The sequence below is a fragment of the Leptopilina boulardi genome, unplaced genomic scaffold (genome assembly GCF_019393585.1).
Source record: "Leptopilina boulardi isolate dan_hultmark-lab unplaced genomic scaffold, ZJU_Lbou_2.1 LbouV2_368, whole genome shotgun sequence".
In the NCBI taxonomy this organism is placed as follows: domain Eukaryota; kingdom Metazoa; phylum Arthropoda; class Insecta; order Hymenoptera; family Figitidae; genus Leptopilina; species Leptopilina boulardi.
The window spans coordinates 1,852,031-1,878,702 of record NW_026137938.1 but is presented as its reverse complement, the minus strand read 5'-3'; the positions used below and the strand labels follow the sequence as shown (position 1 = coordinate 1,878,702).

At 28.1% G+C, this 26,672-nt stretch overlaps 3 protein-coding genes and 2 long non-coding RNA genes across 17 annotated transcripts; 2 read left to right on the top strand and 3 right to left on the bottom strand.

The window, feature by feature from the left end:
- Positions 1–86: 86 nt before the first annotated feature.
- On the bottom strand, positions 87–17,281 carry LOC127287315 (E3 ubiquitin-protein ligase HECTD1). 11 transcript variants are annotated; one of them, XM_051314165.1, is made up of 22 exons: positions 17,030–17,281; positions 16,590–16,647; positions 15,213–15,359; positions 14,683–14,917; positions 13,902–14,242; positions 12,741–13,797; positions 10,336–10,732; positions 9,197–9,232; positions 8,578–8,844; positions 7,008–8,471; positions 6,787–6,936; positions 6,656–6,699; positions 6,301–6,561; positions 5,943–6,150; positions 5,611–5,811; positions 5,119–5,375; positions 4,472–4,645; positions 3,959–4,189; positions 3,648–3,892; positions 3,003–3,582; positions 1,884–2,929; positions 87–1,789 (listed from the first exon to the last, which is right to left on the bottom strand). In XM_051314165.1, exons 3-22 carry the CDS (start codon positions 15,350–15,352, stop codon positions 1,507–1,509), a joined length of 7,617 nt encoding a protein of 2,538 aa, XP_051170122.1. In that variant the 5' UTR covers positions 15,353–15,359; positions 16,590–16,647; positions 17,030–17,281; the 3' UTR covers positions 87–1,506. The 11 variants fall into 11 exon arrangements, with proteins under 11 accessions (XP_051170122.1, XP_051170114.1, XP_051170119.1 ...); XM_051314157.1 differs by having other exon boundaries at positions 6,656–6,936; XM_051314162.1 differs by having other exon boundaries at positions 3,959–4,174; positions 6,656–6,936.
- A 336-nt stretch (positions 17,282–17,617) lies between these two features.
- On the top strand, positions 17,618–18,696 carry LOC127287123 (U6 snRNA-associated Sm-like protein LSm4). The gene is made up of 5 exons (XM_051313884.1): positions 17,618–17,799; positions 17,880–17,921; positions 17,994–18,092; positions 18,184–18,367; positions 18,437–18,696. Exons 1-5 carry the CDS (start codon positions 17,797–17,799, stop codon positions 18,517–18,519), a joined length of 411 nt encoding a protein of 136 aa, XP_051169841.1. The 5' UTR covers positions 17,618–17,796; the 3' UTR covers positions 18,520–18,696.
- Positions 18,697–18,709: 13 nt separating this feature from the next.
- Positions 18,710–19,376, bottom strand: LOC127287124 (uncharacterized). Its single transcript, XR_007843836.1, has 2 exons — positions 19,046–19,376; positions 18,710–18,941 (listed from the first exon to the last, which is right to left on the bottom strand). It is a non-coding gene; the product is annotated as an uncharacterized LOC127287124 (long non-coding RNA).
- An 810-nt stretch (positions 19,377–20,186) lies between these two features.
- LOC127287122 (uncharacterized) lies at positions 20,187–20,535 on the bottom strand. The gene is made up of 2 exons (XR_007843835.1): positions 20,368–20,535; positions 20,187–20,234 (listed from the first exon to the last, which is right to left on the bottom strand). It is a non-coding gene; the product is annotated as an uncharacterized LOC127287122 (long non-coding RNA).
- A 397-nt stretch (positions 20,536–20,932) lies between these two features.
- LOC127287120 (MOB kinase activator-like 1) lies at positions 20,933–26,487 on the top strand. 3 transcript variants are annotated; one of them, XM_051313883.1, is made up of 5 exons: positions 20,933–21,193; positions 22,891–23,057; positions 23,129–23,356; positions 23,424–23,587; positions 26,464–26,487. In XM_051313883.1, the coding sequence occupies exons 1-5, from the start codon at positions 21,180–21,182 to the stop codon at positions 26,470–26,472; spliced, it is 582 nt and encodes a 193-aa protein (XP_051169840.1). In that variant the 5' UTR covers positions 20,933–21,179; the 3' UTR covers positions 26,473–26,487. The 3 variants fall into 3 exon arrangements, with proteins under 3 accessions (XP_051169840.1, XP_051169839.1, XP_051169838.1); XM_051313882.1 differs by lacking the exon at positions 26,464–26,487 and adding an exon at positions 24,258–26,047; XM_051313881.1 differs by lacking the exon at positions 26,464–26,487 and adding an exon at positions 23,709–26,047.
- The last annotated feature ends 185 nt before the right edge of the window (positions 26,488–26,672 follow it).

Sequence of the window (26,672 nt, the reverse complement as noted above, 5' to 3'; positions counted from 1 at the left end):
AAAAATAATTTATACCTTTATTATTTAAATTTTTTTGAAAACTTATAATTAAATTAAATTCTAATGGGAACAATTAAAAGTCACTCTTGTGTAACGTATTTTTATCATTTATTCTTCTCCCAAGAATCAATAATAATTTATTTTACAGTAATAGTAACTATCTTTTTTTTTCCATTTCGACATCGTTATTAATATTTTCTCACATTTATATTATGTATATCTTTAAAACTTTCCTCTATATGCAATTACAGGTATACGATTGTATTTTGTTTTCTTTTGTTTTTTTCTTTTTTTTTTTTTTTTTTTTTTTTGTCAGCCTATAATCGTAGATACCGTGTGAGCATTAAGTATGTTACCGTACAAACAAAGTGCTTAATTCGTCTAATGTTGCCGAAAACGATCAAATCACAATTAATCATTTGGTTTTTAATAATAATTATTTTGATGCTTTTTTAAAAAGACTAAGGAAACATGAATCTTATTCAGAAAAAAAAATTATTCTAATTTTTTTTTTATTATTATTAATATTGGCATTGAAAGCCAAATATTTTGAAATTTTAAATAAAATACAATTTTCTAGAATTCCCTTAAAGAGACAAATATTGTAACAATATCAACTTGATATTTGTTGATATTGATGTTTTTTTTTATTTGTAATATTTATTTTTATAAGAAATATTTCATTTTTCTATTATTATTATTATTATTATATTCGAGAGGAAAGATTCACTAAAAAATTACAGTCAATTTAATGTTTTTAATCATTCATTAAAATGAAGAAAGAATTTTTATATCGAGCTCTTATTTTTTTCCGGCAAAAAAAAAAAAACATAAAATTCACAGAGAAAACAAAAAAAAAGGAACCCTAATAAGGTAAGTACTGAGTAAATTATACTAACTACAAGAAGAAAAATTTGTTTTTTTTTCCTGGTGAAACAAAAGAAAAAGCACAAAAAGAAAAATAAAGTAAAAGTAAACGAAATAATAATAGTCCTATATAGTACAATGAAACAATAATTAATTCGTTGACACTAAACCTAAAACTATAAATCTATATAGAAGAGAATAAAAATTTGAAATTCAAAACCCGTTTCGAGAAAATTATCCCCTCACGATGTCTAATTAGACGTATCGTATTATTTTGTTTTGTCACATGTAGTTTATCACATTATCTTTGAATAACAATGATTACAAAGATTTTTTTTTCTCTCTCTCTCATTCAGTACTGTATCTACTTAAATGTAGAAAGTTTCTTCTTTTTTTTTTTTTTTTTTTTGCAAAAATGATATAATTTCGAACAAAAAAAAAAAAAAAAAAAAATTTCGCAACTGAAGAGAATTCATGTTTCAATAGTTCTGATTCGTGAAAAAAAATTAACTATATTAGGAACTATCGGAAACTTGTTTCATTTTCGTCACGCTCCCAAAAAGAAAAAAAATTCTTTTTTTTGTAAATTTTTTTTTTTAGTGTCTCTATTCGATGACTAAAAGTTTAATTTCTTTTTGTTTAATTTAAGTGAAAACCTCTTTCTCGCGTGGCGGCGAGAAGTCTCTCTTTTAAAATTTCTTCAGTTGGATATTCCGGTAATTTTAAATAATGCACGCACGTATTTACGGATGGATAGCCGCCCGATCCTGCGTCGACTTTCCTTACAACTGTCAGTCTAGGATGTAAATTACATAAACCACCAGGAGGCAGTGCCGAGCATCCGGTTGCAAATTGCAGAAAGGCCTTTCTCTCTGCACCCGTCAGAGATAATAAAACATTGACAAATCTCTGAAAACCAGGACTGAAACAAAAATTCATTATATTTAAATTTAATTTTTAATTTTTTGAAGAATCATCTATTTATATTATATTTTTAATTAATTTGAAATAAATACCTTTCCCTCGTGTAACCCAATTTTGGCTCAGTATAATTGAGAAGATCCTCGCGTGTCCATTGAGGATTTTGTTCACCGCAAAGCATTGCTCTAATTTCCTCTGGACTGAATGCATGTAATTTTTCCATTGGGAAGACTTTAGAGAAACCGGCACGAAATGCCTCCATTTGTTTATTAATACCACGATCGAGACAATATTTCACTGTTAATTCCATATATTCCTTGGCATTATCAATTGTTATTGTCACATCGGCACCATTATCCTTTAATTCCATAACGTCGTGTTCAAATATTTTTGAACTTGGCGCATATGTCATTGTTAATGCAAGATCTTCAATAGCAACCGATGTACCCGATGAATGTGTAATTCTAAATGAATCATAACTTTCATCAGCCGATGACGATTGTCCCTCTGATATTGCCCGTTCACGTTTTGATGTTAAATTTTGTATTTCCTTTAAAAATTCACCACGCACAGGATCAACATGAGCAAGATCTTCAATATCAAGAATACCACTATACCATGGGATTGGCTCTAAACTTGAGCATTGCGCCTGTTCTTGTTCGCCTTCCTCGGATATAAAACTACTCGCCATACTCGATGACATACTCTCTTGTGTAACGCCAGTGAGACCAATTTTTTCATTAACATTATTAGTGATATCACCGCGGCACATTAATTTTAAAAATGGCCTCGACAATGGTAAATCAACGAGACGATTATCCTGAAGGACCTTCGCTAAAAATACACCAAGAAACCAAAAGTAACGCGTTGCACGTTGACATTCTGATGAATCTTGTGGCAATGGCGCTGGAAATAAACCACTTGAACGTGTCACATAATAACCATGCGGTCGTATTTGTTCACTGGACGGACAGAGATTATCTTGTACGCATGGCTCCTCATCATCGCATAGCCATAGACCCAAATCTTTTCGCTGTAATTCCGCGGCAACAAGAGCAAAAAATTCCAAAGTTGGCCCAAGGCCCGTACCCTCCTCGCCGACAAATTCCACCTCTAAAATACTCTTTCGACTCGCGTGAACCTAAAAAAAAAAAAATTTAATTACAGGAAAAGAATACCTTAATTATTAATAAAGAAAAAATAAAATGTCTTACCTTGAGAACCTGCTCTGCCCAATCGAGTAATTTATCACCCCTCGGCACACTGACTCTCTCGTGTTTTAATCTCCCCACACGAAATTCATGACTATCGTCACGCCTTGGACTAAGACCGGGCGCCCTTTGTCTCTCAAGTACCGCATCCCTTTGCGTTTGTAACCAAACAATTGATCTCGATGCACCAAATGCCGTACAACTAAAATAAAGTCGCCTCGTTTCAAATGGCAATAAAAATGGACAACTTCTAGCAAGTTCCTCGCACCATGTTGGCAATGCACCCGCCGCCAATGCCAATGGATCTTGAATTTGTTGTACTATTTTATTTGTTATTTTCTTCGATGTAAATTCATCTGGATTAACAAGACATTCATAATCATCAGCCGTGACACAATTCTCCTCTTTTTTATTATTATCATCTTTGGTTGTACTCAATACATAAACGTGACGCAAAAGTTGTAATACATCTTCCACTGTACACGGATTTGTTGTTTGATTATTTGCATTACGTGAATAAAGTGTCACTATTGGCGTTGCTCGTCCCGATGATTCATCATCTTTCGCTTCTTTGTAAATTATTCTAAAAAAAAAAGGTAAAATTAATTTTTTTTTGATATTCTCTTCGAAAAATATAAAAATACTCACGTATAAGTAGGTTCCCATATTCTTCGTAATTTTTCTTGCCTACTACCAAGTTCCGTGAGTTGCATTAATTCTTGGACAGATTGAAAAATACTGGCCTTTGGCTCCAAAAGAGGTAATTCAACATCCGCAATACCCGGAAGTCCAGGACCTTTTAATGTGAGGGACAATTTTGGCATTTGCGTTGTACCAACACGAACACTCGATTGTGTCTCACTACCCGGTTGCGGTACATCCAAATCAGTTGTCTAAAAAAAATTTTTTTTTTGTAATTTTTAGATTTAATATAATTTTTAAAAAAATTTAAATCATACCTGATTAATATTTGTTCGACCTGGCCGAGGATCAAAGGCCGGAATAAGTGCAGAAAATTGTCGTTTCAATACAAATTCATCATCCCATGCTCGTCGTTTTGTACTTTGTGGTGTTTCTTCTTCTAAAAATGCTGCCAATAAATTTCGATTAACCATCATTTCTTCGTATTCACCTTCGCCACCATCGCCCTCCTCTTCATTTTCCTCATCATCGTCCTGCAAAAAGTATACCTTCAAAATTCAACAAGTGTATATAAATACACTGCATGCTCTTGACACAAGAAATGAGAATTAACATCAAACAAAAAAATCTGTAAAAGGAAATGAATTCAAAGAAAAAAATAAAAACATTTTTTTTAAAAGATGAATTCACCTCCTCTTACAGAAAAAGAAGAAGCTGATTTACTTCAATTTTTTCCTTTTAGGTAATAATTTTTTACTTTAAAGAAAAAAAAAAAAAAAAGAAAATTGCAAATGGAGTGAATCAGCTAATTCATTTATAATTCAACATACTTCCTGATCGTTATCCTCGTTGTCATCGTCCTCCTCTGGAAGAATGGGATCCTCATCGTCTTCCAATTCAGTGAGAAGTGTCGGTCCACCAGTTGTACGACCACCACTCACACTTGAACCCGCAACACCGCCGCAAGATTCCAAAAAATCCTCAAGACTAACCTGTAGCCACAACTTTTCAATTACATTAAAAAGACGTTTGACCGCGAATCAAATCAGTGCTTCTTTTTTAAATTCAGATCACGGATCGACTTTAAGGCTCAAAAAAAAAAAATCCGATTTACATTTCAAAAAAGTCGATTTTTTATTTTAATTAATAAATATTTTACTTTAACTAATGTTTTTTTTTAATTGAATAATAGTTTAAGATAATTAAAAAGAATTTGATTAAAATTATTGAAAATAATTAATTTAGAGAAAAATTTTATTTAAAAATTTTGTTAAATAAGTTGAATCTTATTAAAATAAATCAAAAAAAGTCATATAATCCGAAGTCTGAGATTTCAAAAATTGAGAAAAATAAATTTTTCACATGGTAGTAAATAAATTTAAAATCCAAAGAATTTAAAAAAAGAAATTTTTTTTGCTTAAAAAATTTAAATATTAAAAAAAAATTGTAAAATCTAAATTAAAATATTGAAACTCACCTGTTCACTATCACTACTTGTACTGGTGAGAGACATTGTAAAAGCTTGTCCCAATCCTGGTCCCGTTGTTGTGGTAACACCACTTCCAGCAACTTGACCACTACTCGTGAGACTTGGATAACTTTGAGCTGTACTCAACAGCCCACCAGGAAAATTTGAACTAAGTGCTAATCTAACCAAACTAGAGACGGAATTAGGTCCCCTTGGATTTGAACTAGAATTTGAATTTGGAGCAATGTGTTGACCACTCGCTGGACCTGAAAAATATTTAAAAAATATTTTTCTAATTTCATTATTAGAAAATAGTTTTCTAATAAAAAATCATTTTTTTATATTTATATAAAGAATTCTTTTGCCATAGCTCACAAAATTCAATTTCACAGAACAATAGATCGAATTTTCAATTGTTTTAAAGGAGTAATGATTTGACCAACACCTTTTATTGTTATTATTATTAATGAGTTAAATGATCTAGAGAAGACGTGAACTGACCTAACGTCCGTCTTCTCGCCATTGCTGCAAAAGTTTCCAGCAAGCCAGTAGCGGCTGCTGGTTCCAAAGTATTGTTAACATCAGAACAAGCGAGATTCGGCACAGAAACGGACATTGGATTGGTAACAACTGAACATCCTCCAGCAGGATTTTGCGAGGAAGAACTAGCCTCCTTATCACGGCTGCATTCTTTACTTCCTACTTATTTATAGACACATCACAATTTCATTCATTTTAGTTTATTAGAATGAAAAACAAATACATGCAAACAAATAGGGAAATTTTTTTTTGACTATCTATCGCTAAAAATGTAAATTTAAAAAATAACTCACCGTCCAACATATGGGGTGGATGTCTTGGAATTGGTCTTATCCTTAAGGAATTTTCCTCAGTTTCAGCGGCAACACTTATTCTAACAGGAACCAAACCAACTAATTCGCCACTCAAGAAACTATTTGTATTATTTTTCATTCTATCTGCGCCTTCTCTCATTCGATCCAGGACTTCCGCTGCTTCCAAACTCAGTAAACTACTTGCAGGCTGCGATATTATCAAGAATTGATAAAAATAGTAAAAAAAAAAAAAATATTTAAATATACTCAATGTGGAAAATAATCATTTTTATTTTACTATTACCTTTTATGTTACTTTTCAAATGTGAAAAAAAAAAATTTCAAAGAAAAAACTAACCTTGTTGCCTCTAACAGGTGGAAAAAGTGGTTTTGAACTATTCGATGTTCGATTACTGTTACTATTTGTTGAGCACTCGGTATTGAGAGTTAGACTTTCGACAATTGTTGCCAAATCACTGGTAACCGTTGTATCAGGTCGTGGATGAAGAACAACTGATAGTTCACCCGTTGAATTTGCCCCTCCTTCACCAGTCACAGCGACAACTGCTTCCGCTCGAGCAACTGACAACACACTCTCAGCAATTGACTCCGCTGCTTGCTGAAATCGAAACAAAATTGTAAATTAATTAATTTACTATCTACTGACCTCGGATTGACTTTAAGACGCAAAAAAAAAAATTGATTAACTATACCTTGGCTGCTAAGTTGTCGGTACTCGCGGCTTGATCGGTGGAAGCTACAGAACATCGAACAGTGTCGGTGCAATCAGGTAGACTTGGAGTACTGCTCGATTTTCGGCCAGTTAAATCGCCACTAATCTTACCCTTTATACTGCTCTCGGAGTCCATTCCAGTGCCAAAGAGTCGAAGATCGTATTTACCCTCAGCGCCCATTCGATACGAATTTGAACCCCCATAGTCCCATGTGACGTCTATCCATCCATTATGAAGTTCTCCGGTCACTGTCCCTTCGCCTTAAATTGAAAAAATTAATATTCAAAAACAATTTTTTTTTCTAAATTAAATTTTTAAAATACCAACTAACCAGGTGGTACTCCATCTTGATCCCTCCATTTCCAATCAAGTCCCCTCGCAACGCGCGCACCAGCCACTAAATGTCTTAAAACTTGTGTTCTAATTAATCGTCTCTGCCTTCGTACGCCAGCTTCAGCCTCCCTCGCCGCTCTACCTAAATCCTCACAAACACCAGTGACATCACCATAAACTTCAAAGCCAGAAACGGACAAATAATGCGTTTGTCCCGAGGCATTTTTTCCCGTTTGTTGTAAACGTAAATGTCGCCAACCTTGCGTTTCATCACTAGGCGGATCCAATGTCCACGTTGCCGTACTACCCGGTTCATTTAATGAACAATCATCAACGTGAGCATACAATGTTGTCCAATTAATACCATCCTTTGAAGCTTGAAATAACCAATTTCTTAATGCACTACGCCCATAACCTCTTGCGTGTCTCAATGTATAAGAATTTGGAATAATCCATACGCCAAGATCAATTGAAAACCATGATCTTTTATCATCATTTGTGTGACAATTCAATGCCGCTGGATCACGACTCAATATATCCTCAAGATGTCCATATGGTAAATTTCTTCCATCACTCGATGTTACAACAACAAGGCCATATTGTCCTGGATTAACCCATTCGGTGGATGATTTTGAATTTGTACCAATCCAATATAATACACCATTCTCATCGAAATCATGTTGATATTTAAATGTCAATCGATTACCGTCTTTTAATTTTTTAACAAATGTAAATGTACCCCTATCATGATCGTGCCATTGTTTTGCCACCATTTTCAATAAATGATTTTCCAATTGTTGAACTGTACTCAATGGTTCCATTTTTAAACTTCTTCCCGAACGATCAATTAATGCACTTTCACCATTTGCCTTCTCTAAACGAAATCTTAAACGACGTGTTAATATTTGTAAACCATAACCAGAACCCGGTGTATCATAAAGATAAACTGGTAATTTTTCAATTGATTCTAAAACTGAAATTAATTTTTGTACAAGTGTCTTTGCTGAATTATGTTGTTGTGTGTCTTTTGTTTGAAAGGAATTTTTAAATACCGCTATTCTTTGAAGACGAAGTTTCGTTGCACGCACCGATGGCGATTGTATTATTGTTGTTGTTGGCGCTGCCAATAGACCAAGTAACGCTTGAACAAGACCACTTGAATGTAATTCATAGGCCGATACTTTACCCTCTTCGTTTAATAATATTTTCAATTCCTCAAGAGCACTTTGTAATACACTTCGCCATTCACGATTACCCGATTGTTGCTTGTGACATGCCTTTTCAATTTGACTGACAATTGCCCCTAATTTTGCAACAACACCACGTGGTTCAGCTTGTGCTGCCTTAAAATAACGTTCATATATCTCTTGTGCTTGATTTTTCACTTTTTGTTTAAGTGCCTCGATTTTTGATCTTAATCGTTTGCCACGTTTTCCCGCCCAACCGGCCGCAAATTCAGGTCCTGAAATTTTCAATTCAAATAGATAAAAAAAATAATTTATATGAGTGTCCAGAAATTTTTAATTATTCAATAATAAATTGAAAATTAAATTACAATAAATAATTACCTAAACTTGTTTCAGCAGTGAATGAGTGTTTTGTTCCTCGATTAGATTCGAAAATAAATCCAGGTAAATCCTCCCTGAGTATTGTCGCTTGTTGTTGTCCATCGCTATTGTGAATTGACAATTCACTCTCTTTTTTACTTGACAATGCCCAATTACCAACGACAAGTCTTGTAGCACCAGGTCGCGATAAAATTGGCTGACTCACTGAATTTGGTTTCACTTGACTGCGTGCTCTTTGAAGTTTTTCCAAAAATTCACCACGATTTTCTGCAAGAGAAAATTGAAAAAATAATCTCAATTTATAAAATAAAATAATTTTTTTTTTCAAGGTAAATAATTGAAAAATTATTGAAATTCTCAAAAAAAAAAAAAATTTAAGTACAAAATTATTTACCTCCAATTTTTTATTGTAAAAAAAAAATAAATAAAATTTGGAAAAAAATCACATTTAAAAAAAGTTATTGGGTGACATTGTATGAAGTGAAATGACAGCAAGCGAAATTAATGAAATTTGATAATGAAATTATATATATATATATAGTTAGAAGTGGAATAAAAGAAAAAAAAACAAATGGAAAAATGAAAAAGAAAACATAATCATTGAAATAGTGTTACCTACCTTCGGTACCGAGCGACTCAGTGTTCCTCCCCTTTCCTGTAGGCAGTTAGTAAAAACGAGTTATTTTCGAAACCATTCCCTGCGTCAAGTTAATCACAAATGAAAGGAGAGGAATCATTTCCAATAAATATTAACCAATCATTGTGATGTGAATTTTAATTAAAATATTTACTTTATTTCTTTAATATTAATTAATTTTTTTCAATACTAAAAAAGAAAAGTAAAAAAAAAATTAACAAAAGACAAATAATTTTTCAAATAAAATTAAAATACCAAAATTTTTAACAATTGACAAATTTAATTTCAAAATGAAATATAAATATTCCACAGTAATAAATAATTATGATTATTTCGTCCTCTTTTTAATAAAATTAAAATTCTTCCAATTTTTCAATTAAAGGAATTAAAAAATTTACAACATTTTCGAAAATTGAAAATTTTAAAATTAAATTTTTTTTTTTTCTCTTTTCTATTTTTATATAATTTTTATCAAAATTCGCGAATTATTAAAAGAATTTCAAAACTTTAACACAGAGATAAAGTAAATTATTTATTATTTTAATATCATTTCATTGGGAATTTTGAAATTTATTTGAATTGCATTAATCTGAATCACTGGAAGAGAATAAATAATGTTCGAAAAATAAACGATTTGACAGAAACATATTATGTATATATAAAAAAAATAGAAATATAGATATTTCAGAAATGACAAATCGGAACTAAAAATATGAAACATTAAAAAAAAAGCTTTAAACAGAAATTCATGCCACAAATTAAAGGTGCAATATTTATTTTTAAAATCATATTTTTAATATATTTACTAACGTTAAAAAAAAATACAAAACAAATTAATTAAAATAAAATTTTGATTTAAATATTTTTCGAACAATAAATTAAAAAAAAAACCAAACAAATCTTGCTAAGATAAAATAAAATTTAATAACAAAAATTATTGAAATTTTGAAAAATAGTGAAATGAGACCAATAACAAAAAAAAAAGACGATACAATGAGTGTGTTTTTTGGGATAAAATTGAAAACAAAAATTGATTTAAAAAAATGTATATAAATATTTTAAAGAGTGCATAACTAGAAATTTAATAATCATGCGAAAACAAAAAAAAAAGAAATACTTACCCGTTGTGTCGGTTCCACCTTCGGGACTTCCACTTGAATACATTGTTGCCAATTTTCCATCGAGAATAAAACGAAACCATCCATTACTTCCATTTGACAATTCCAAAGCCGCGGCATCAGACCAAACATAAAGACAATCACGACCACGACAGATAAACCAATCACGCCAATGATAAGCCTTTCCAATTAATAATTCACGAGCATCTTCCAAACGTTGCTCATCACCATTTTGATTTGGTTCTGTTTCAGGTTCGGGAATTGTCTCTTGTGGTCCAGCCAATGATGCTACTTTCGAAAATACACCGAGACGTGCAAAATGTTCTAAAAATTCATCTTTCCCTTTAATCATCAAATCTTGAATCATTTGAAGTATCACCAGATGACCGTCTTCGTCTTCCTATTATTTTTTTAAATCATGGAACATCAAAAGAAAAAAGTCAAATAGTGTACCAAAAAAATAAAATCATTAATATTCAATTATTAAATTTATAAACACAAATTATTAATTATTAATTGACATGAAAATTAATTAAAGACAAAATTTTACTCTACCATCGGTCAGTATCCAAACCATAATGGTAGCAGGCAGACAGTTAGCCTTATTAATTTTTTTTTTTTTAAAGAAAATAAGGTAGAAATGGAGTCATTTGAATAAATATTTTAAAAAAAGTTATTACGTTTTCTGTTTTTTAATTTTCAACATTTACTCACTTAGACATGAAAATATGTTAATTAAACACAAGAAAATGAATTCAAACATAAAAAGGACGAATCAATTACAAATGTGTAAATTAAGTTCTTATTTTCAAAAAAAAAAAAAAGAAAACTTCTATTTTTTAATACTGTTTGTTTTCGATAAATTTTATTTAAATAAATATATATTTAGAATAATTAACATATTTTTGTATATTATAAACAATTAACATGTTTGGAAAAATCGGAAACAAACCTTCTTCTAAAAGTTGAGATGAATCCTTTTTGAATACAAATAAACCCCCCTCAAAAAAAACGACAATATTTTAAAAAATAATCCCCTATATTTCTAAATGTATTTTTAAAAAATTTTACCCATTTAACTTTCTATTTGTAAATTTATGCACCAACCAGTCCACTTCCGGCAACTCATTTCCTAAATCATCTAAAGCAATTCTTTTTCTTTTTTTTTAAAGCGATTTGCTGGACGGATAATAAAAAAAGAATAAAAATATTTGAAAAGTATTAAATTCTAGAATATTTTCAAAAAAATGTAACAAAAAAAAAATAAATAAATTTATTAGAGAATTTATTAGATATCATTAGCAGAACATAAATCATGCTAAAAATTTGTTATATCTGTCATATATATGTCTATTATAAAAAAAAAAAAGAAATTGATATGTTAATGGTGAAAAAAGCCAGCGGCTGTGCAACACCATTAGAAAAAAAAATACGCGAGCTGCAAGTCGATGGCCAAAACGTTTTTTTTTTTTTTTTTTTTTATATATTGTTAAATTGGGAAATTCTGAGTTAGAGAAATGCAAAATAAAAAAGTACAACGGATTTTACCGTCTTATCAATAATGAAGTTCTGGGAACTGGAAGACTTGCGTGCCGAAAAGCAGGGCAATTTTGGGCCAATGATCAACTTGAGTGGCGGATGTGGCGCCGGTGATGTCTTTATCTCAATTTCCTGCGAAAAATCTTATCTAAGTCGCATCGAATTTAGAGCTTTCTGTCTGCCTCTACGTTTTCTCAAAATAAAAAGAAAAAAACAAAAAAAAAAACAAAAATGAAATTCATAAAAAATTTAAAACCAAAAAAAAAAAATTAATTACATATCTTTTTGATGAAAAATAAAATAAAAGAAATAAAAACGAAAAAAAAATAATATAAAAATTTGCTTAGTTTTCTTTTTCCCAATCGAAAGAAAAAGAAAAACCTGAATTAAAATTTTTCCAATATTATTATAGTAACAGACCTCGGATTTCTAATAAATTTTGCAGCAACAAAAATTCAATTGTTTTCAAAAATTTGCATTTTAATTATTGGAAAATTCAATAAATTTAAAAAAAATATTATCTAAAATTATTTAATAATTTTCAATTCTGTAAAATTTAATTATTTTGATAAAAATATTTTGAAATACAATTACTTTCTAACAATTTTAAATGTAACTCTTCCAAAATTCAATTATTTAGAATTTTTTTTTTTTTAAATTTATCCTTATTTAAAAAATTGAGGAATTAATGAAATGAATTTAATATCTAATAAAAAATTAAAAAATAAATGAAATAATATTAGTTATTTAAATTAAAATAAAAAAAACCGACTTTTTTTTTGCTCTTTAAAGTCGATCCGAGGCCTGTAGTAAAGAAAATTATTTTTCCCTTTGCTTTTGTTTTAAATAGAGAAAATTATTCCACTCACCTCGTTGTCCAAAACATTGGCAATAACTTCAACGAGCATTGCTCCACATCCTCCTGTTTTATCCGAGCCACATGTTTCCACAAGTAATTCCGGCTGTATATAGTGTACCATTTTTCGTATTAAACTCAAACTAGCCTTTCTAACACTTGGCAACATTGTCGATTGGAATGTTGTGCAAAAAACCGGTAATAATCGCTTTAAATAAACTGGCGCCATTTCAGGATCACCTTTTGGCTCCATATATTCTTCATGTTCAGTTTCTGTTTTTCGACTATCTTGATTTGGTGGTAACATCCATTCACCAGGCGATTGTAATATTGCCGCAACTTCACGATGTCCCTCATCAATTCTTTCGCGTGCTTTATCCAATGGTGTTTTTCCATCTTCATCGCGTAAATCAGGATTTGCGCCATGTCGCAATAAAACTTTTGCAATTGCCGGCCTACCAAAACAAGCGGCATAATGTAAACTCGATGAACGTTGTCCTTTATTAACATCAGCGCCACGATCACAGAGAAATTCAACCATTTCCTGTGTACCAAAAGCCGATGCCCAATTTAATAATGTTTGTCCAACGTCATCCATAAAATTTACTTCAATACCACCGGTATCAATTGCTTCAATTAATGCATCGGTATCCTTTGAGCGTATACAATCAATTAATTGCCGATGTGTTTTTTCACCGGCACTATCCAAATGACGTAAACGAGGTAATAATGGACCCGATGGACCGCCAGTATTATTGCGACCCAATGCCGAACGTCCTTCAAATAAAAGAACAAGCAGTAAATCAACAAGACGCATTGAATCAAGAGCACATCTTTCATCGCCTTTAAGGGCCTTTTCAATTGCGTCGGGTAATTCCGATCTTAATAAATCGTGTGTTATTGACGGTGAACCACGGCAAAGTGTCGACAATAAACTAATAATTGTCGATACAGAGGCGCATGATTTTGGCTCTGTTGCCGGTATCGTTGTTGTTGTATTTGGCGGTGGTGTTTTTGGATTTCCCGACGCTGTCGCCACCGATGTATTTGGTCCAGCTGCATTTGACAACCTAATAATTTATTTCCAATTAGATTCAATTTTTAATTTCTGCTTTTTTAATTTTCTTTTAATTTTTTGATTAAATTGAAAAAAAAATTTTTTTTTTTCCCCTACCTGTATAATAATTCAGAAACCAATCCATTTGACGCAAGTGGAGCAGGATCTGTTCCACGTCGTGAAAAACGATCGGCTAATGATGCAAAACAACGAAGAGCACCATCGGCAACGTGTGCATCCTCATGTCGCAATAAAGTTGACAATGCCTCAACGCAATCGGGTAATGTTTTATCTTGTGGTTCAACTTTTCCGCAAAGACGCGAAACAACGGCCATTGCCGAGTGAAGCGTGTCACGATGAACTCGCGCTCCATTTTCACGAATAAAACATAATGCACATGGAAGACCGCCGGCCTCGAAAACTGCACCTGCCTCTCGCGCGCACACCAATTCCAATACCTATATATAAATGATGAATATTTCAAATTACAAGAAAATTTTATTTCAATTTATTATTTCTAAAATTAAAATATTAGTTAAAAGAATATAATATTGATAATTACAGGCTTCGAATAATTAATTTTTAAAATAATTTTTAATTAAGATTTTTCAAATATTTAAGTTAGAAGAATTTAACTGAACAAGAGTTTTATATTAATTATCAATTAATAGAATAAATCTACTTAATTCTGGCATTTTTTTTTTTACATTTATTTAAAAAAAGTAGCATTTAGTTTTTGATGAAAATTAGTATAAAAAAAATGTGCTACTTCGAAGCCTGCAATGAATTTAAAATAATATCTAATGATGTGAGATCTTTTTGAAAAAAAAAAATAAAATAAAAAGGAAACGGAAATTATTCGAAAGGAAGTGAAATAAAATGAAAGTTCTCTCCTCACTTTTATACATTGTTCAGCAAGATCTCGACTGGCGCGTGAACCAAGTGCTGCGCCTGAAAGACGACTACAAATGGCCTTGATGGCACCCTCCATAGCAACTACTCGCCTTGTGCACTCGGCAGAGACATCGAGATAATATGTAATTGCACGAGCAGTGACTTCAAGAACACTATCAGGTGCATGCTCGTCCAGAAATATTCGACAAAGCGCGGGCAAAAAAGTCCTTGGTGGGCAACTGAAAATTTGGTTTTCTTTTTTCTCATTCAATTTTTTCAAATTTAAAAAATTTCAAATTAAAATAATCCAAATCTATTAATTTTAATAAATAATCAATAATTAATTAAAATAATAAAAAAAACCTTAATGCAAAATTAATTTTGCCTAATTTTTTTTGTTTTTTAATGTTAACTTTTTTTCAACATCGTTAATAAAATTTAAAGCGTAAATTACATTTTTCTTTAGTATAAATGTAAAAATCGACTTTTATTTCAAGTGGAATGTTAAAATATTTAATGTCAAGTGTTATATACCTTTCAAAGCAGCGATCGACATTATCCGACATCAAGAGAAGCATACACAGTTGTTCCAGTGCAATCAGCTGCATGTCCCTTTCATCACCTTGCCCCATACTCAACCATTCCAGTAACGTTTCCGGATCCACGTCCGCCATCTTATTGCTAAAATTAATTAAATATAAATTATTTCACCTATCAAAAATTTCTTTATTTTTTTTAAACAGTTATTGTCATGAGAATAATCAATAATTTTGGAGCGTGAAAAAAATCAATTTTACAATTTAAATAATTTATCAATTTAAAAAAAAAAATCCGGATATTTTTTTTTTTGGATGAGAAAGAAAAAAAAAGGAATGAAATAAAAAGTTTTTAAAATAAATGTGAATAACGAAAAGTTTTTAAAAATATATATGAAATATATTTAAATATTAAATAGTTGAATAAATAATGCACGCTATTGTTGCATGTTCTTGACTCTACTTTGCAACACTTTTCGTTAAAGGCAATGGGTAATGAAGACAAGTTAATTAAATCTGTTTTCTGAATCATAAAACTAAGGCCACCAAGAAAAAAAAAATGAAAAAGGAAACTGAATTTCTATTCTATCAATATTTTGATCTAAAAATAAATATATTTTTCAAACAAAAGATTTGAAAATTTTTTTCATTGAGTTTAATGATGCAATAATCATAAATTAATAATAAATCAATAAATTTATAATTAGTTACGGCAAAAAAAAAAGAGAAAAATCACGCTTTATCATCTAAATTTTATATTTTAATATATATATATAATAAAATAATAATTATAATAAAAAATTTATAAAATTCCAGATTTTGCGAACAATTAAACATGTTAATAAATTTTAAATTAAAAATTTTCGAAAATTTTTATTAAATACTAATTGATAATAAATGACGAATATTAGGGAATGCAATGACTAATTTTGTCCAAAATCATTAAAAGAGGATATGACAAATTCAATTGGCATTTTCAGTAAAAACCATATACATAAATAAATCAAAATTTGCTCTATGAAAATTTAAATAAAATTAAAAAATTAGCATATTATAAAAAAATTTTAAACTAAAACACATGCAAATTTTAATTATTAAAAAATCGTAATTAGGTGCAAAATAATTATTTTTAAAAAAATTGATTTAAATTCACATAGTAACAAATATTTTGCTAAACTACATTAAAAATCACTAAATTATATTAAAACGAAAAAAAACACAAAGGGTTGAAAATTAAATAAATAGGGAAAAAAATTCTCCACTCAAAAATAATTCCATTTAACATTTCAAATGTGTTTACTACTTTCTCCTTTAATTCCAAAAATTGTTTTTCTAACGGATTCTTAACGAGCGAAAATCTGACAAAGGAACTCACCTTTTTTTTCCCCCTGTGTATCTGAGACTGTTTTCTTAGCAGATCTCAAATCCCAATTCTGAAACACATTTGAACACTTTTTTTTATCGTAGAAAATATCGACAAGGTAAATCATATTTTAATCGAGTTTAGGTACACGACCATGTAAATTATACATATACATATATATATATATATATATATACATATATAATATATATATATATATACACGAGGCATACACAAAAGATGATTCGGAATAGACAAGAACGATACGAGGAAATGCTTCATTAAGAATACCTTATTTTAGACACTTTCTCAATATTAATTGATATATATTAACGATGAACTCAATTGCACTTTGATTTTCATTTGATTTCTATTTAAAGAATATAAATAAACACGAACTTAAAACACAAAATTCTTGAAAACTGACACATGTTTGAAGGAAAAAGACATACCTTCGAGAAGAGTGTTTCATTCTTTGAGGGGTCAAGTCGCCATCCTGTTTCTATAAAAACGTTATTTTTTTTACCGACAATCACCTTTTAACGAAACACCAAATATTGAATTTATCGTTTAATTCATCGACAAACTAATGAGATGTTCTTACGATGAACAAATAAAATATTTTCCTTTTTTTTTCCCCGACTATTATCGAATATAACTGAAGTGGTTTTCCATTTATGTGACATTCGGAGCAATCCGCTCGGTGAGTGAATGATTATTTAAGATGGATTTTCATGAATTATATTTTGGACAATGATGACAATTTGCCCACCAATCAAATGTCGTGTAAAATTTAAATAATCCCGGGAAAAAAATTGTATTTTATTTTTTAAATTATTTTTTGTAATATTTTTCAAATATTCAATTAAAAATTGATAAATAGAAAAAATAGTTTAAAAAATTAATGATATTAAACAAATTGAATCGTTTTGCAATAGATTACATTTCTTTTCGGAATAGTGAAAATGGAATTTTTTATAGAGCCAATCAAATTCACTCGAATTGTTCGCTGAAAATACACCTTAATTGTTTTTTTTTTTTTTTGTTTTCCAGTTTTCTTTTTTTGTTGCCGGTGAAGAAAAAAAATAAACTTAAAAATTATTATAATTATAATTATAATTATTCTTTTTCTTTGATTGGAAAATATATTTTTAACACGAATAGTTTAGTAGAGAGCATTTTGGAAAATTGTGCAAATTTTTCGATAAAAATTACAAAAATGGTAAATTAGATATTTGTTTTTACAATAATAAATTGTTTTTATTGTTATGTTGTAAATAAATTTTAATTCTTTTGTTTTAGTTACCACTTTCGTTGTTGAGAACAGCTCAAAATCATCCAATGGTGAGTGTACATAACCTCAAAATAAATGTTTTTTTTTGTTTAGAAATATTAATTTTTCAATTTTGTTTTTAGCTTGTGGAGTTAAAAAATGGTGAAACATATAATGGACATTTAGTCAGTTGTGATAATTGGATGAATATCAATCTCAGAGAAGTTATTTGCACATCGAGAGTAAGATATTATTTAAATTTACAATTTTGAAAATAAATCATTGTTAGAATATTTTTTATATATTTTTTGTTTTGTAAATTATTTTTATTAGGATGGTGATAAATTTTGGAGAATGCCAGAATGTTATATTCGTGGTAGCACTATAAAGTATCTTCGAATTCCCGATGAAGTTATTGATATGGTGAAGGAAGATATTCAAATGAAAAATCGAGGACGCGGAGACATGAAAGGACGAGGTTCTAATCAAAGAACGGGTAATCGCGGCACTGGAAGAGGTAAAAAAAAGAATAAATAGTTTTATTAAAAAAAATATATAATTATGATTTTGTTAATTGTTTTTTTAGGTTCCTTTGGAGGAAGAGGCAGACCACCACCTTTAGGTCGAGGAACAATTCTACAAACAAATAAACACAATAAAAATAAATAAATTCAATTTAGTACTTTTTTTCCACTTATTATTATAAAGTTTCTAAGTATTAATTTTTCATCTAATTATGTATATTTTTTTTCTATATAAGCATAGTTTATGCTTAAAAAATTGTATTATCAATTTAACATGATTTGTATTGAAAAAAAAATTACAAATTCTTTATGAAATAAATTAAATTTAATAAAAAAAAAAAAAAAAGTGTATTTTCTATTTTTCCTTTTTTAGATACAATTGTTTCAAGCACAATAGAAATAATCCAAAATTGCTCCTTGTCGACAAAATCCTGAACAACATCTACCGTCACTTCCGCTTGGTTGACATAATTCATTTTTCACAAGACAAGCAATTGTAACCAAAGTCATTGTTGTCAATAATATAAATAAGCCGAACATATTTTTTTCAATCCCCCTATAAAAATACTGAAATTACAAATTTTCGTTATATTTTATTTCTCTCTTTTTTTTCTTTAAAGAAAAATATCAGTTTATTGAAAAAAAAAAAAAATTGTAAATAAAAAACTTACGTATTGAAATATTGAGGAATCTTTGTCGATGAAAATTAAAATTTATAATGAATTTAATTCTTTAGAAAAGAATTTATATGACTACAGGGATAAATCTGTTATACGGAAACAGTAAAGATTTTCTTAAATATTGCTAATCAAATAAAAATGCTTTTTTTTTTAATATTATGTTAAAGTTAAACAATTTCGAGATAAAAACAAGGAAAACATTAAACCTTGAAGTTGTAAAACGAATTTTTTTTCATTTCCATATAATACATTATTAATATTTTTTATACATTTGATAATTCCATTTTTTTTTTGTCTTTATTTTCTCCAGATAATTATATTTTTAACATTATTATTATAACATTATTATAGTATTATCATCTCTGAAAATTAAATATTATTTACAAAATGGAATCATAAAAAAAATACAAATTACAATTGAAAATAAATGAAATTATACCTTTACAAATCAAAAATAAAATTTTTCTCTATAGATTTTTTTTTTTTATAAAAAATTTTCTATTTTTATATATTCAAATTCAATATCGTTCGAACAAGACGAATATTCATTTAAATGTTCAAAAATATCTTCACTTTTTACATTTGGTTCTATATTTATATTCTCATCACATTTGATAAATAAAAATTCATTTGCCTTTGATTTAATATTCTTAGGGAATTTATTGATTGGCTCATTAAATTCTAATTTAATTTTTTTCTTTCTTGTATAAGTTTTCAATTTTGTTTTACAATTAAAATTACTTGGTAAATCAAATTCTAAAATTTTGTCATTTGTCGATTTTAATTTTTCTTCATTTCTTGATTTTAATTCTTTTTCATTTATTGATTTTAATTTATCTTCGTTCATTAATTGTGAATTTGTATCAATGAAAAGTTGATTTTCAATATTAATTTCATTATTAATTGTTCTCATTTGACAATATTTCACTGTTTTTATATGAAGAGTAATTCCAACATGTGTGAAAATTCTTTTACAAACATCACATTCAAAAATACGATCATTAGAATGTACTCTTGTATGACTATTCAATCCCTTACGACTAGTAAAATTTCTATTACAAATTTTACATTCATAAGAAATATTCTTTAAATTTTCATCGTTATTATTCAATTTTTCTTGAATTTGATTTGATTTTTCGTTTTTTTTGTTTCTTACTATGTAGATTTCGTTGTTTGTAAACTGCGTGAAAAAAAATTAAATTGTAAATTAGTAATTATTATTATAAAAATAAAAATTATTTTTTGACATTTTAATTTATAAATTAATGAATTAAAATTTTTTTAAATTATAATTATTTTAATTAAAGTAATACCTGTGCATAATCGCAGTGATTCATATTAACAATGAGTATTAATTAGTATATACATAGAATTTGTAAACAAATACAATTGAATGTTTAATTATAAACAAAACAAAATTAATTGTTGAATTGACTGTGTTTATAACCTCAAAACGAATTTTTTTTATTTCTGGTTAAATCACATTTGTGTCAAAAAAATCACTTGCTTTGATTTTGATTAGTTTACAGTTGGACAATTGTTGAAAATCAACGAATCAAATATCGGCCACATGTGAAATGACACTTTACCCCCTTCATGTGATTTCGCCCTTAACTCAACTGTCAAATATTTATAGATTTGCACGCAGAAAAAAATTGTTTGTGAAGTTTATGTAAAAAAAAAAAATTAATTAATATTAATAAATAAAAATTGAAATACAAAGCATCAAAAGAGGGATCGTCTTGTAAGCGTTATATTTATTTTTAGGTTAGATGTAATTTTGTATTCGTATCTAGACGGACGACTAGCCACTTCGATATATATTGTATATCTATATATGTATAAAAGACGTGACTGTTTGCGAAAAATTGAGTTCCCGGTGGGAAGTGATGGTAGTGTGGTGCATTGTCAGTGTAATATCGTGCAAAAGGTTTTCCTGAGATTCGAGGTAAAAAAATAGATAAGAATTCCGTGATCGTGGAATTTTCTAATTGTTGAACCGTCTTATATTATCAAGTTAAAAACAAGTATTTTTCGAGGAATTTTCAATTTTTACGTTTGATAAGGATTTTATGCAGCTGATTCTTCGATTAACGCTCGTTGACAGATCAAGCGCGGGCGCACGATGAGCTTCCTATTGTAAGTTTTCCATTATTGTTAACCAACTTTCTTTTCTCTCGAGATACAAGGACAAAGTCTTTGAATCATTTATATAGCAATTCTTTATAGTCAATTTTTTTTTTCTTTCATTATGAAATTTTTTTTGTAAATATTTTCGTCTTGCAAATGAGAAAAAAAAAACAAAAAATAATGTTCATATATAGGAAAAATTAACCGGTCATCGTACGATTGACAGTACAACGACAGTAAAACAATTCTTCTCCCTTCTCTTTGCTGACTGGTCTGTAAATTCAGTTTCTTGACCTGGACGAATCTTGGAATCATTTTGTGTTTCGTCGCCTTGAAATAGAGAACTCGGTTCTTTATTGTTCTCTAATTTTTTTATTTTAATGAATATTTGTCGCTTTTTTTAAAAAAATTTTATTTCTTGCGTAATTTTTATTATAATGACACAAATTTAAAGAATCATCTCACTTTAAGGAGTAATTGTCTGCTTCACTCTGTTCTTAAAATAGATTCGGAAGTACTTAAGAGTATATATATATATATACAAATACATTTATGGAGTTTTCATTTATTTCTTTTTTCCATATAGTTGTGGTTTTGTTTTAATTGTTACGTGAAATTTAAATGACTTGGAACAAAATGTTGTTATTCTAATCAGCTGTTTGTGCGATAATCGCACTACTCCAAAATCGATAAATGCTTCTTGTTCGTCTTCTATGTCCTCACAGGTTTTGTGATTTTTTTTTCACTTTTACCATGTTTTATTTTTGTTTCTTTTTTTTTTTTTTTTTATTAATCCTTAGATAATTTTGTTTTTGAAAAAAAATTTCCATTTTTAAGAAAATAAAAATTATAACGAATATCTTTTTTTTTTAAATGAAAAATATTTGAAAAATGTTTCTTTTTAACTCGCATTGTCTGTATGTATTTTGAAATTGCATCACGTTCTGTTACTCATATCTGACAATATTTAATCGTAACTGTTAAGTTGAAATTTTGTACAAATAATTGCTTAAAAATTCATTTTTGTTTAATTCGGACTTTAATTCTTTTTTTTTTATTTATAGTAAACCAAATTTTTTATAATCTATTTTTTTTAATATTTGCTATATAAAGCAAATTATTAAAATTTATTTAATTCGAGGCCGACGTGATTTTCTGAGATCTTAAATTAACTATTACACTCGAGCTCTCTCTCTCTCTCCTACGCTTATTACTCACCTACTTATCATTTTATTTTTTATAATGCGGGTTCGTCAAAAAAAAAAAATATATTCAAACTAGAATTTAAAAAAATATTTTTTTAAATGTTTTTATTTGCAAAATTAGTTCTCTAATAGTTTTTATTTATATTTTTGTTTTTATTGAATAGATTTGTATTTTAATATAATTCAATCAGTATAAAGTTATGAATTGTGATTTGTCATTTCTTTTATACTCATAATTTAACTGTATTTCCTGTGTTGGCTTTTGTGTTTGATTACTGGGGTATATTTTTTTCAGGACAGTAAAGAGAAAGTTTGCCTGTTAAAAAAAAAAAAAAAAATGTTTCAAATATTTCACTCTAGAGTTTAAATATTTTTTTTTCATATTCTGATTTTATTAGATTTCGTCTTTTTTTCTATTTATTTATTCTACTAACAATTTTATATTCAATGAATATGAAAATTTGATAATTTTTTTTAATTTGAATAATATTATTGTAAAAGTGGAAGCCGTTCTTCAAAGACCTTTAAACCGAAGAAAAATATTCCCGAGGGAACACATCAATATGATTTGATGAAACATGCTGCTGCCACACTTGGTTCGGGAAATTTGCGACTTGCAGTTATGCTTCCTGAAGGAGAAGATTTAAATGAATGGGTCGCCGTTAATAGTAAGTTGATTTAAAAAATAATTTTTGTCATTTTTCATAAATAAAATAAATATAACTTACTTTTTTTTTAGCTGTTGATTTTTTCAATCAAATCAACATGTTATATGGCACAATCACAGAATTTTGTACAGAAGAAAGTTGCTCGATTATGTCGGCGGGACCAAAATATGAATATCATTGGGCAGATGGACATACAGTGAAAAAGCCAATAAAATGTTCAGCACCTAAATATATTGATTATTTAATGACATGGGTGCAAGATCAATTGGATGATGAGACTCTTTTTCCTTCGAAAATTGGTGAGTTTTTTTTTTTTTTTTTTTTAAATGTTCTTTAATGATTAATTGTTTATTTTTTTTTTTTCAGGCGTACCTTTTCCGAAAAATTTTCTTTCAATCGCTAAAACAATATTGAAGAGACTTTTCCGAGTTTATGCACACATTTATCATCAACATTTTAGCGAAGTTGTTCAACTCGGCGAAGAAGCGCATTTAAATACGTCTTTCAAACATTTCATATTTTTCGTTCAGGTGAGTTTTTTTTTTTATTATTATTTATAAATATTAATTTAGAATTAAAAATTCAAAATAGAATAGATTTTTCAAATTTTATAATTGAGCTATAAAACAAACAAAAAAATAAAAAAATTAGGAATTCAATCTGATTGAACGAAGAGAATTGGCACCTCTTCAAGAATTGATAGAAAAACTTACTGCAAAGGAAGGTCGATGAACGTAACCTTTACTTGAGACGAATTACTGTGAAACTTCTCCAAAGAATCTCATCTGTGCTGTTTCCGCTAAATAATCATCGTATATAATATTAATTTAAATTAGATTTTATACATTTCAAATTTTCTTTTTTTTTTAGAAAACAAAAAATACAGAGCAAATTTTAACAATTTTTTTTATTTTTTCTATATAGAATTTTTATTAACTGGCTTTTTTGAAATCGTAGCAGCGTAGTACTGAGATTAGGTATATGTGAATTTATAAAATTTTCAGTCGGTACAAAAAAAAACGTCTGTAAATTCTATATTTTTCAATAACCTCCAGCCTTAATGTTAAAAAAAAAGCTATGAACCTCTGCCGTTTGTACTTGATTAATATGTAACAATTTACACTCTATTTTATTACTAATAGAGTCACTGGCTTTATAAGCGTTCGATTTGACTAGTTTTTTTTTTTATTTTTTTTTTAGAATTTGTTGCATCATCGGCACGTCGTAGCTACAAAAATGTAAAAATTGCGACCACAAGATTATTCTTCAAAATTAATTCAATTGAATTCACATAAAAATAAACACAATAATTTAATAATGGAAAATTTGTCTGAAAAAAAATTTTGTTGAAAAATCATGTGATCGGAAAAATCCAGACATCTTCGTGAGATATCGATAGTTTTATCTCGATTTGAACTAAAATAAAAGTTCATTTTTAGGAATTTACTATCGCACCGCGCTTGGTATGTAAGGGTATTAGGCTAGAATTCTATTAATGATATTTAATAACTGTATTGTTATCGTGTAGCGTCGACGTATCGAAAAAAGGAACCCTAGAATAATGATTATACACTTTTTTTTAAAAAAAAAAAAGCTCGTCGTCAATCATATGAAGTTTTTTTTTTATGTCGACGTAGATAAAAACACACGATTTTTTCTTCAATTGCTTTGTAAGTCTTCGAAGTGCATTTTATGTATATATTTATTATACATATAGGTGCTTATTTTTTTAAGCAAAAAATCACTCATCGCATAAAAGAAAAAGAAAAAAAAAATTGCTTAGTTTTTCTTCTTGGAAAATAGAATCGTTGAAAACGAATAAAATATTTTCCGAATTCATCCGATGACCAACGGACAAAAAATATTGATATTTTATATACAGTATGTAATTGATAAAAAATAGATATCGAAGTGAGTGAACTAATTTACAAGAAATATATATATATAAGCTTTATTTTTGTTTTATAGAAATTTTTTTTTTTGCTATCTAGCGATTTTTATTCTCTCTCTCTCTCGTTTTTTAATCATGATTTTAAATCAGTGAACAATGTATAATGGGTCCATTTGTGTGTTAATTCATAATATAGCTGTGAAAAATGTAATTTTAACATATTGAGGTAGTGCATTTATCTGCGACATGATTTAATTTTTATTATAGTTGATTTTTTAGTTTTTATTTATTTTCCTTTTAATAAGCAATAAATTCGCAGATTGACTATCTTTTTTAAAATTCACACTTGGAGAAAAAAAGGAATGAATTTTTGTATGAAAGAATTTTAAAACTTGATTTTTTTTATTTTTAAAATTATAAAAACTAAATTTTGAAAGCGCCTGAAAAATTGATACAAGAATTATATTAATAATTTACCTGTGCGAACGGCCTTTTTGACTAAAAAATAGATTTCTAGTTTTATTAATATATATATATATATATATAATTTAAGTGAGTTCACCGGACGATAGTTGAATGAACAAAAAGTTTGTGATTATTATGAATAGGATTATGAAAAAGAAAAAAAAATCGTTAGAAAGGTATACGAATAATTGTTACATTTTTGTACTTAAAATTGATTTAATCATACGAATTCTTTAGCACAAAAAAATTTTTTTTTTTTTGCAAATTTTCATGTTCTCCATAAATAACGCACACTTTTTGAATTTAGTCGATAATTCAAAAAAAGTTCGCTACAGGTACATAATTTAGCGCTTTGCTTAAAATTAATCTTCGATTAAAAAAAAAAAATAGATAAAAAAATTCTACGAATCCATTGTTTTTTTTAATCAATATTTGACAATTTATGTCAAAAATGTTCACTTTATTAAAAACTAATAGAAAAATATCTGCTATGATTTTTTTTCTATTTTTATGGAGTGTGGAAAAAAAAACACCGAATTAAGTGATTTTGACAAATTTAATCGTTTACTCGTCGGTGATAAATTTGTGCAATGTAAATAGTATTTTTTCCAATAAATGAAAAATCGATGTAGTACATTGATGTTGGAAATTAATTATTAGATTAAGTTTTTATAAGATTTTTATATACATTTTTAATTGAGAAAAAAAAATGAGAATATTTTTTTATATTAACCTTTAGAATTATCTATTTTAAATAAATTTGATTTTTATTTAATATATACATAAAGTTTAAGTTGAAAATAATTTTTATGTGAAAAAATTTTTTTTTAGCGAAAAATTGATCTACTTGTTTTAGCAAATCGTTTTGATTTCAAATGAAATCTTGTTGGTATGGGATATAGACGAAAAAGACGTCTAGGTTTATAAGAATATGGTGAATAAAATTGTTGATAACATTCAGTGCAAATTGTATGTAAATCACAATATTCATCAATGTAAGTAGAATTATTTACTTTTGATTTTATACTAATTTCACTATTTATTTTACAGCAATGTTGAGAATAATTGGTTAAATTATCAGATTTTTCAAGAAGACAAATTGTTTGAAAAAATTCAAAAAATCTTCTTAGTCGTGATTTTTTCATTGTTGAAATTGAAAATTCTTGATCATCACATACACAATGATTGCAATTTGAAAAAATTTGTGATTGACATTTTTCTTCAATAAAATTATGTGACTTATGAAGAGTTTCATTGAA